The sequence below is a fragment of the Kwoniella pini genome, chromosome 4 (assembly GCF_000512605.2).
Source record: "Kwoniella pini CBS 10737 chromosome 4, complete sequence".
Lineage (NCBI taxonomy): Eukaryota > Fungi > Basidiomycota > Tremellomycetes > Tremellales > Cryptococcaceae > Kwoniella > Kwoniella pini.
The window spans coordinates 825,604-836,276 of record NC_091719.1 but is presented as its reverse complement, the minus strand read 5'-3'; the positions used below and the strand labels follow the sequence as shown (position 1 = coordinate 836,276).

The following is a 10,673-nucleotide window of genomic DNA, read 5'->3' as shown; positions in this document are numbered from 1 at the left end:
TACGTGCGCATGGATCGTTTGAACACAAAGAATCACACACTACTTATACATCCAAATACAATCATCCTTCCTCTGCATTCTCCCTCTTCCTTTCTCATCTTCTCACCTTACTCAACTCACCACGATACCACTACCAGGAGCTTCACTGGTATCGCTTACGCCTATCTCAGATACACTCGTTTGCACTGGACTGTATTGAGTATCCGATCAAGATGCCGAAAATCAAATCAGCCCCGACCGCTCCGCCTAGACGATCAGCTCGTGTGTCCATCAATGCATCCAAAGTCAAAGAGGAGAGTAGAGACGATGCAAACGATAGAAACGCTACGAGAGCTCCTTCTGCGAAAAAACGAAAAACCCGAGCTAAGAAATCGGCTGCGACTTCTATCCCCACCAAAAAACCAGAAGTCAAGGAAGAGTACGACGATGCTACTACGAATCAATTTGGAAACGAAGTTGACCCCAATATTACTACTCGAGTCGACAATACCGCTGAATTGTCTGAGAATCCGAAGAAGAGAGGAAGACAAGCAAAACCTACTCAAGTAGCCGAAGTAGCCGAAGCTTCTGCCTCCTCTGCTAAAGCTGAGCCCTCATGTGCTGGACCTAGTACAATTGCATCAGGTAGCAAAGTAAAGGCGGAAAAGACTAAATTTCCTTCTAAGGGAAAAGCCAAGGCCAAGGCTGAAAAATCTGGTGATGCTAAGAAAGCTAGATTGGCTAGAACAAGGGAAAGGTGAGATCTATCGCTAACAGGATGTGGAGGGATCGCTGATAAATTTTCGTCGATGTAGATGTCCTGCAAAGATCTTCGAAAGATGTGAGTCAGCTGCTCGAAATCCACAAGAGAGAAACGGAAGCTGACAATTTGAGTCAGACAAACGAGCTATCTCGCAACGTTTAGTAAGACCCCAACCAACATGAATCTCGTCATGAAGCTGATACTGAGACCTTGGGAATAGTTCATGATCGAGCGTGAACACTACGGAGAGGGCGCCTCACAGACGGAGCAATTTAAAGTGGTGAGTACTACTAAAGATCCTATATTTAGCTGCAGGAGCAGGACCTGACGTCAAGCACGCGTAGCTTGGCTCAACCGGGAATGTATATGTAAGCTGTCCCTTGTTTCAATGGGGATTCTAGCTGATGGCATGTTTAATGTAGACTGTCGATATTGGACGTTCACCAAAATGTGATTGTCCTGACCATAGGATGGGTAACAAGCCTTGCAAGCACATCATCTTCGTGTTGTCAGTAGCATTCTCTAAGTGCAAGTATACTGAGCTTTTACTGATAGCCGGTCAATAGCATCAAGGTATTGAAAGTACCTGATGATTCGTACCTTTGGTATCAAACGGCATTGACGGCGAGTTCGAGATTTCATCCTCTGCTCCTGATATTGCTGCTAATGCATTATCCCCGTGACAGGCTGAGGAAGTGGAGGTCGTGTTCGCTGCTGCACCTCCGACGCCCCACGGATCGGTGACTGTCAATGTTCAAGTTCATAAAGCTTACCTCAAAGCTACAGGAAAAGGAGGTGAGGATGAAGAAGTGGTCACAAGTGTCGACAAAGAGGTCAAGGATGAAATCCACGGGAAAAGATTGGATGCCGTTGGCGAAGACTGTCCTGTGTGAGTAGCTTTCTTAATCAGGTGATTTAGACTGCGAAGTCTCCCAGCTGATGTCTTTGACACCCAAAGGTGCTACGAAGAGATGACTCAGGAAGACGTGGATGGGAGAAAGCTGACTTACGATGAAAGCTTAACCGGCTGTGGAAAACGTGAGTCGCGAAATTGACAGTAGGCGAGGACAACACTGATACAATATTAATTTGGAATCCAGCACTTCATACCCAATGCTTCGACATGTGGGCAATGAGTGCGGTGAGTAGCTGTGATCTGTATGTGAAACATAACGCTGGAAACAGCTAAGTGGTTTCGATAGCGAAAGAAGGGGGACGATGTCACCTGTGTGTGGTGTCGATCTGTCTGGCCGTCTGCTGCAGGAGCAAAAGGCAAAGGCAAAGGCAAAGACACTGGAGCCCAGTACAGCTCATGGGGATAGTGAGTGTGTTCCAGCTTTGACCTGCGATGATGGAGTTATTAGGACCAGTAGCTGAATAGCGCTTTCGATGTAGTCTTAATATGGCCGCAGAGGTCGGCATTTCCCGTCAAAGGGATGTGAGGTGAGCCGTGTCATCCTGATTAAACGCAAATATACGGCTGAGAGTCTTTCAGCACCTATCATTGGGGACATCGATATCTCAACTCCGATTAGACCCATCTGGGTAGCTATTGAAATCGTCGCCGCACGTGAAATGACTAGGGCCTGGATAGCCCTGTTGGGTGGTATGCTTGATTGAAAGAAAGGTAAATGACGGGAAGAATTTTGGTACTTCATGTTTGTATCTCTCTCATTAAATGAGCTGATAATTGATGATCCCGACGAAAACTTTCATCCCGACTCCTTCTTATTACTTGTAATCGTACATAACGAACTTATGACTTATGAAAACTCATGTACATGTCTGATATGATAAATGCTTGGTATATTTGGATAATTTCATCATGCCTCTACTGCGGGGTGCATGTTTCTCCTTCCAAATGCCGATCGTTGCTAAAGTGACTTTGACCCGCTGGTTTCTTTATTCGAATGACTCTCACCCAATTCATCCCACTGTCACCCTTATGAGTCGCCTCCAACCCTCATTTGGACGAAAGTCAGACTCTCATTCAAGGTATGCTAAAACATCTTCCCATTTGTTGAGAGTCGATCTTAGTAAAACCCTTTCATTGATAGATAAAGTCATAGCCATGTATTGATTTTTATCCTTCGGATCGAGAGACTTTTTGAGAAAGACAAATAGATTGGATCAGTATGTACCTCTACGATCACTTTCAAAGCTTGATTATATGTTTAGAATAAAAGCACTCACATCTCGTAAATCAAATAAATCGTCTTGGTTCATCTCAGGTTGATACATTTTACTCAGCCTCTCTCTGAGCATCTTTATGACTTGTTTGACGACTCTGATGAGCTGATTTACTTGATTAGGATGTTTTGAATCATCTTGAATGTTATTCTCGTTGATATTTACTCCTACTTGATGGTCATGATTAATAACTGACCAGATACGCTCCAATAGATCAACGGCTTTAATCAACATCTTTACATTTTCTTCTTCGTTATAGTCGAGATTTTTGCTCATTGGGTATTCACTTGAAGAGCTTGAATAAAACCATAACCATCCGAAAATGTTTATTGAAATTTTACCATCATGATCAAGATTCAATAATCGTTTATCTAATTTACTTTGTTCACATAATAATCTTTCATTTTCATCTTCATAATGATCAAAATTTGATAAATTTTTATTTTGAGCAACTTTATCAATTAATTTCGAAATTTCCTCAATTTCAATTTCATTTTCATTTTCAATTTTATTTTTATAAATGAAATTTAATTCTTGATGAAAATTCCAAATTAAACCTTCTCCTGAAAATTCTTGATTTATAAAACCCCATTCAACAAGTAATTTACCATCATTTATTCCATCTCCATATGAATTCCAAACTTCTTTATTTTTTTTTATATTAATTATATTTTCAACTTTTAATTCAATTGTATCTTTTTCATCATTTTCAATTTTTGATATATCTTTTTTATTTAAATGATTTAAACGAAATGAAATTCCATTTGAATTTTTAAAATCATGTTTACAAGTTTTTAAAGATCCACATAAATGACAAACAAAATCATCTGATGATAAAGAAGTATTTGAATAATTAGAATTATGATTTAAAATATCTGCAAATGGACATAAAGCTATTAAATGATATAAATCAATCATAAATGCTCTTGTTGATATAATTGAAAAACAATAATAATATGATAAGATTGATGATGGTTTATTGTGATTTGATGTATTTGGAAGAAGGGTAGAATATTTTTCGTAAAAATTTTGAATATCAGACTGGTTACCGAAGAATCAATTAATAAGAGCTCTTTGGTTAGATTATGATAAGATTTAACATACTAGACTTAATCCTTCCTTATCTCTTATAGTTAATTCCCTTTCAGCTTCAGTACCGTTTAACCACTTTTTAGCTTTCTTTCCATCTTCTCCACCAATCTCAGGTATATCCCAAAAGATAGGTAACGAAATAGTTTCCCTAGGTAAAGATTGTAAATATCCATAAAAGGGTGATTCTTCTGCAAGACGAAATTCATGTAAAAGGCATAAAGAAAGATGAAGGATTGTTTGACCACCCAACGTTCCTATCTCCAAGTCAGGTAATGTGGGACATGAAGAAGTTCGATGTGAAAGAATTGAAGTTTTTGGTATTTCACAGACTGCTTGCCATTTCAGTTCGATTTCCATTCAATGTAAGTATTATGACATTTGATTCTTTACTTACTCAACTCGCCAAGATCCATATCTCTCTTCGCAATTATTCTCCAACCATCTCCATCTTCCATCTCAGAAATTTCTAAATCTTCATTGTATATTATCCCTTGACCGTCTAACCAAATTTTCAAGACTTCGCGAGAAGGTGCTGGATGGTTGAAGAGGAGTCCATGAGATGTCATATTTGCCAAATCATCTCGAGACGTTCACGTTGAAGAATCGTAATAAATCAGAAGTGATGATTTGTGTTAACAGATTTCCATTCAGCGTGGATGATTTTCGCAATTAATGTTGATTCCCGGATAAATTATAATGAAATTTATCCGATATCTAGCGCTTTTCGTATAACCGGTCCTTCACCCATTTCGAAGGAATACTGGTACAATATTAGATTAGACGAATTGGTTGTTCTTCTTTACAAATGACTGTATATTGAATGACTCAGAATGTCTATCATATTGAGGAGGCTGCGGCCTGATATAGCTATAGCAGCTTTCAGAAATGGCAAGGCACCTGCAACATTTGATTACACTGTCCGCCCCTCAGCAAATCTACGGATCCGTTCGTTTTCAACTCCTGTTCCTGTTACAAATGGGGATGATCGACCTCTAGCGGGAATAAAGGTTGTTGATTTGACACGAGTATTGGCTGGTCCATTGGCTACTATGATGCTTGTGAGTTGGATCCTGACTCACTGGCGAATGTACTTAAGCTTTTTACTGATGTTTTTGGGTAAATTAGTCAGATTTAGGTGGTAAGTCTGAAATATAAGCTGTACAGTATAGATTACTGATATGCAGTCAAACAAATTACTAGCCGATGTCATTAAGGTAAATGATAATCCGTCTCATCTGGATCTTTGCTGATTGACCAGAATGCACAGATAGAAGCACCTAAACATGGAGATGATACTAGATCATGGTTACCCCCTTCAGCTAAATTTCCTGAAAATGGTAAATATCCTAGACCCGATTTACCTCCTGAATCTGCCTATTTCTTACAAGCGAATAGAAATAAACGCTCGTGAGTAACATTCTGTGCTTCGAAATTTCGGAAATCACGATGATATCAAGGCTCAACTTCGATCATATTTAGGTTAACATTAAATTTAAAATCTGAAAAAGGACGAGAAGTCATACAGAAATTAATCAAAGATGCTGATGTCCTTGTAGAGAATTAGTAAGTAAACCATCCAACGTAGTGGTTAAATTTGGAAGTATGAATGATTGACGTAGGGGGGAAACTTAGTGTTCCTGGTAAATTAGAACAATTTGGATTATCATATGAACAAGTTCAAAATATAAATCCGAGATTGATATATTGTTCTATTACTGGTATGTCTTTGAATACATGATACAGCACAGTCATTATTACAAAAATCCGAGTTTGACACCTTTTTCGGGATCTAGGATACGGATCAACAGGTCCATATGCTAAATTCCCGGGATACGATGTCGTCATCGAAGCTGAAGCTGGATTGATGCATATTACGGGTGAAAAAGGTGGACAGCCTGTCAAGGTGAGTACTTAATATATTGGTTAAATGTCAGATCGTGTAAAGTTGAGGTTTCGATTTTGTTTATCCCTAAGGTTGGAGTAGCAGTTACAGATATTTTGACGGGTCATTACGCTCAATCAGGGGTATTAGCAGCATTAATTAAAAGAGGTAAAACAGGAAAAGGATCAAGAGTAGAAGTTAGTTTGTTTGAAAGTCAAGTGAGTTAGAATATATCTTTTAAGGAGATTGATTGAAAAATTAAAAATTGAAGCTGATTTTGATGATGAATTATAAAAAAATTAGATAGCATCATTAGCAAATATTGGATCAAATTATCTTATTTCAGGAAAAGAAGCTGAACGTTGGGGAACTTCACATCCTTCTATTGTACCTTATCAAGTTTTTAAAACTAAAAATTCATTTATAATGATTTCTGCTGGAAATGATAATCAATTTTCAATTTTATGTTCACCTTTAATTTTAAATAAACCTAAATGGATAAATGATGAAAAATTTAATAAAAATTCTGTTAGAGTTAAAAATCGTTTAGAATTATGTAAATTAATTGAAAATGTTTTAAAAGAAAAAAATACTGAAGAATGGTGTGAAAAATTTGAAGGAAAAGGGTAAAATATTTTTTATTTTGTTTTTTTCTTTGGAAATGCTAATGTTTCTTTTTGATATAGATTCCCATTTGCGTTAGTTTTTTTATTTTCAATTTTTTGAAAATGAATGAAAATGTTAAAATTGTAATTTAATAATTTATGATTTAAGCTAATTTTTTTTTAAAAATTTTTTTTGGGGGTTCAGACCTATAAATAATATTGCTCAAACTTTTGAACATCCACAATCAATTGCTCGAAAAGTAATTGAAGAAATAGAAGTTAGTATTAATTTTTTTGTTTTGTTTTAATGGAAATTCCGTTATTCTTACTGATTTATTAAATATAGCACCCTAGAGCAGGTAAAATTAAATTAGCTGCAGCTGCAACTACGTATGATGGTGAAAAGCCAAAAGTAAGTCCAACTCTTTTGAATGATGATCTTAAGTAAATTCAATTATAAAAACTTGATTTTAGTTGTACCGACCTCCTCCTTATTTGGGTCAACATACGTCAGAGATTTTGCGTGAATTAGGATATACAGATAATGAGGTAGAAGAGATGAGAGATGGTGGGGTCATTTGAGTCGGTCACGATGGTCTGCGGGTGAATGACAGTAAATGATAGATTGTAATATGCTCAGGAAAGGTATGGCCAGCTAATTGCAATCGATTATCGCTGTTGACGTTGGATCAAGGTGGAAAAGTTGCATTTACAGATACAAATGAAACCTATGCATATTTCAATGTGAGATAAAATTACAACCTTTGCTATGCGTGGGATGGGAAAACGCAATTCCAGATCGAGTCCATCTTAATTAATTTTATTTCACACCACCATCAGAAGGTAAACTTTCAACCATTACTTTTTTTTTTGAATCCCATTTATATAAATTACCTTTACCTACATTATAATTATAATAATTTTCAGTTGAATATTTTATAATACCTTTTCTAAAAGTTATATTAATTCTACCTTTATTTAAATTTTTACGTTTTGGTATAGAATGTTGCCATTCATGTTGAGTTTTACCTTTCATTATTAATAAATCACCATCTTGTAAATTAAATTTTTCAATTTTAATTTCTTTTCCAGTTTTTGGATGATTTTTAAAATTTATATGTCTTAATAAAAAATCTCTACTTTGACCTAAAGTTAAACTTGCAATAGTTGGATTTAAACCTAAAAAAGATTCTGAATCTGAATGATATGAAATTGAATCATCTCCTGAAGAATAATAATTTACTAAACAAAAATTAAATTGTGATTGTGTAATTTGTTCAACTATTTGTTTTTTTTTTTAAAAAAAAAAAGAATTTTCCATCAATTCATTTGATTCTTAAAATCAAAAATCCTTTATAGAAGAAAACAATGGACTTACCTTTTCTCATTAATCTTTCTAAAATTTCAGGTATAGCTCTAGGATTACATTTTTGATATCCATTCCAAGGTGTTAATGTACTATCTTTTCCAAAAACAGTTGTATATCTAGGTGTATTTATATTCATTCCACGAACCATATATTTAACTCTATACCAAGGTAAATTTTCTAATAAATAATTCATAAGTAAATTACTTGATAATTTAGGATTTATAAAACTTTTATAATAAATTAAATCTAAGTCTGTTATTGGATTATTTATAATTTTTGGTTTAATTATAAAATGTATTGGTTTTAATGTATTTGGTATAGAACCAATTAAAATAGGATGATTATAATTTGAACTAGGAGGAGGATGATATGGATGATCTTTAGGAGGCCAAGAAGTATCAAGATTTTCATCTGTTGATTTTCCATCTTCTTCTTCTTCTCCTCCTCCTGCTTTGATATTTTGAATTTCCGATTCAATTTCTATAGCCTTTCCTTTACCTTTATCCATAAGAGGTTTATTTACATTCTCGAAAACCGATTGTGTCTCATCGTCAATGTCTATTATAATTGGTTTACCTTCTTTCCCTTCTTCCAACTTTACTTTTTTAGGAGATGTTCCATTCTTAAGTTTAGGCTGAAGAAATCCAGCTAAACTTGCTTGTCTTTTTGATGCACGTGGAGATGAGAGTTCGGTAGATGAGCCAAGCGAGCGCTTCATGTTGTAGACAGATTTATAATAGTATTTGGATTCTGAATTGAAATTGGGGATAATCAAGATCAAACAAATAATCATTGTGATATCTTATCAACAAATTAATCGGGTCTATTATTGAATAAGTTGCGTCATCGTAATGTTCCACTCTAGATCGACGTGACTAACCTAACCCGGAACTCCCCAATGACTTTACGTAAAGTCAAACCTCTATACAAGATTTATAACCACGTGTATGATATTTATCAGAATAATTAAGAATTTTAACTTTTTGTTTTGGCATTAATCATTGATGACGTCCGACTTGATTGTACAATAATTGAAAATTCAAATATTGAAATTCGTATTCTTTCGAGTCATTATATCGCAATCTTAATAACGGAAAAGTAAAATACAAATCCCTTCGAAATGCCTACTCCACGTACTTTGGAAGCTGTGTCTGCAGCGTCAATCTCAACCTCGAAACGTAAGAACGCACCTAAAGATGATGAAGATGATAGTGCATCAGATTCTGGAAGTGACGTGGTGAGTAAATTGACTAAAAACACTTATTCGAGAATTACAATGGTAAAAGATAAAAAAGCGTCAGAACTGAATCCTTTTGCTGATCTTAGTCTATGATTAATGTCGATTTCGATTTTTACAATTTTAACCCTGATGTTGATCAGTGAGTTCACCAGTACGAGGTCTTTATTTGAACTGGTAATCATTTTGTTGAATGTGTTTCAAAAATTGATGTTTTTTGTTTTTGGCCAAAATCTTTTAGAATCGCCGTGAAAAGATTATTACGTCAAACACTTTCACATGATGATGAACTTATTGATGTTCATCCATTAGCTGAATTGATTTTATCGGAAGGAATAAGATTAAGTGCGGGAAGTAGTATAAAGACAGATGGTGAAGAAAGTGATCCTTGGGGATTAGTTGGTGTAATTGATATAAATGGACATAGGGTGAGTTAAGGGTAATGAAATATTTTATTTGTGTATATAACGCTTTTAACAAAATTTCGACATTTTTTCGTTTCAAAAAACAAAAATAAGAATTGTTAGAAAGACATAGCTAATTTGATTTTAATAATTTCAGAATCACCCAGCATTTGCACCATTTTTAGAATATCTTTTAAATACACTTCCAAAAATATCACCACTTCGATTATTACTTGATCCTTCAACTTCACCTGCTCACGCATCAAAACCTGCATTAATATTTTCTTTAAGAATGTTAAATTTACCTTTACCACTTATACCTCATTTATATAGAATATTACTTAATGAATTAAAAGAAAATCCAAATAGTGATTGTAAATTTACTGATTATATAATTTGGGGAAGAGGATATAGATTAGAAGGTAGTGAGGAAGGAATGGGATTAGATTTAAATGATTCAAAGTAAATTCATTTTTTAATTAAACTTTGTCATAACTTTGATGATATGATGAAAAAAAAGCTAATCTTTTTTTCCAATTGTTAAATTAATTTTTATAGTTCAAAAAAATCTAAAAAAAAATCATCTGGAAATTCTGTTTTACCTTTAACATCAGGTACATTTGCATATCATCCTGAAGAAGAATTTATTGATAATGTAAGTTAATTTATTTATTTTTTTTGAAAAAATCAATGATATTTTGATAAAAATTGATTTTTTTTATTTATTGATGATGAAAATAATAAAAGCTCGCTACTCATGTTCATACTTATCCTTTCAAAACTGCACCTAAAAGAGATGAAGATGCTTTTGGAGTTGAACAATTTGGTAGATTAGTTTTAATTTCAAATGATAAGCTTGTAAAGGCAATTGAAAGTATGCAAGCTGCTTGTCAGTAGATTAGATTAGATTATAAAATGTATAAATGCATTATGCTTGTATCATATGAAGGGATATTCATTCTATGAACATTAAATTATGTTAACATACCTTCTATCTATTATGTAATTTTAGGATTTGTCATCCCTCGTTCGTATCACCTCTACTGGATGTTGGCAGATACTGGTAAAATAATAATATGAAAAAATCCATGCAATATTATATAAATGTCAAACAAATTATATGCCTAGATATGCTATTCCTCATTTCTCCGA

General features: G+C 34.5%; 5 protein-coding genes across 5 annotated transcripts; 3 read left to right on the top strand and 2 right to left on the bottom strand.

Annotated features, from left to right (window-relative positions):
- Positions 1-212: 212 nt before the first annotated feature.
- Positions 213-2,277, top strand: I206_103326 (uncharacterized protein; the record flags this gene model as incomplete). Its single annotated transcript, XM_070202725.1, has 13 exons — positions 213-736; positions 795-820; positions 878-903; positions 963-1,022; positions 1,087-1,110; positions 1,165-1,250; positions 1,309-1,366; positions 1,429-1,631; positions 1,701-1,780; positions 1,843-1,883; positions 1,945-2,063; positions 2,138-2,185; positions 2,238-2,277. 13 exons carry the CDS (start codon positions 213-215, stop codon positions 2,275-2,277), a joined length of 1,335 nt encoding a protein of 444 aa, XP_070058826.1.
- Positions 2,278-2,728: 451 nt separating this feature from the next.
- On the bottom strand, positions 2,729-4,590 carry I206_103325 (uncharacterized protein; the record flags this gene model as incomplete). The annotated part of the gene is made up of 4 exons (XM_019153438.1): positions 2,729-2,845; positions 2,936-3,973; positions 4,037-4,353; positions 4,419-4,590. The coding sequence occupies 4 exons, from the start codon at positions 4,588-4,590 to the stop codon at positions 2,729-2,731; spliced, it is 1,644 nt and encodes a 547-aa protein (XP_019013599.1).
- Positions 4,591-4,854: 264 nt separating this feature from the next.
- On the top strand, positions 4,855-7,093 carry I206_103324 (uncharacterized protein; the record flags this gene model as incomplete). The annotated part of the gene is made up of 13 exons (XM_019153439.1): positions 4,855-5,082; positions 5,150-5,162; positions 5,225-5,238; positions 5,292-5,431; positions 5,504-5,587; positions 5,657-5,742; positions 5,818-5,927; positions 5,999-6,124; positions 6,210-6,532; positions 6,593-6,604; positions 6,717-6,789; positions 6,858-6,923; positions 6,986-7,093. The coding sequence occupies 13 exons, from the start codon at positions 4,855-4,857 to the stop codon at positions 7,091-7,093; spliced, it is 1,383 nt and encodes a 460-aa protein (XP_019013600.1).
- Positions 7,094-7,331: 238 nt separating this feature from the next.
- On the bottom strand, positions 7,332-8,598 carry I206_103323 (uncharacterized protein; the record flags this gene model as incomplete). The annotated part of the gene is made up of 2 exons (XM_070202724.1): positions 7,332-7,792; positions 7,890-8,598. The coding sequence occupies 2 exons, from the start codon at positions 8,596-8,598 to the stop codon at positions 7,332-7,334; spliced, it is 1,170 nt and encodes a 389-aa protein (XP_070058825.1).
- A 402-nt stretch (positions 8,599-9,000) lies between these two features.
- I206_103322 (uncharacterized protein) lies at positions 9,001-10,418 on the top strand (the record flags this gene model as incomplete). The annotated part of the gene is made up of 6 exons (XM_019153441.1): positions 9,001-9,117; positions 9,207-9,259; positions 9,359-9,545; positions 9,679-9,983; positions 10,080-10,176; positions 10,269-10,418. 6 exons carry the CDS (start codon positions 9,001-9,003, stop codon positions 10,416-10,418), a joined length of 909 nt encoding a protein of 302 aa, XP_019013602.1.
- Between the last annotated feature and the right edge of the window lie 255 nt (positions 10,419-10,673).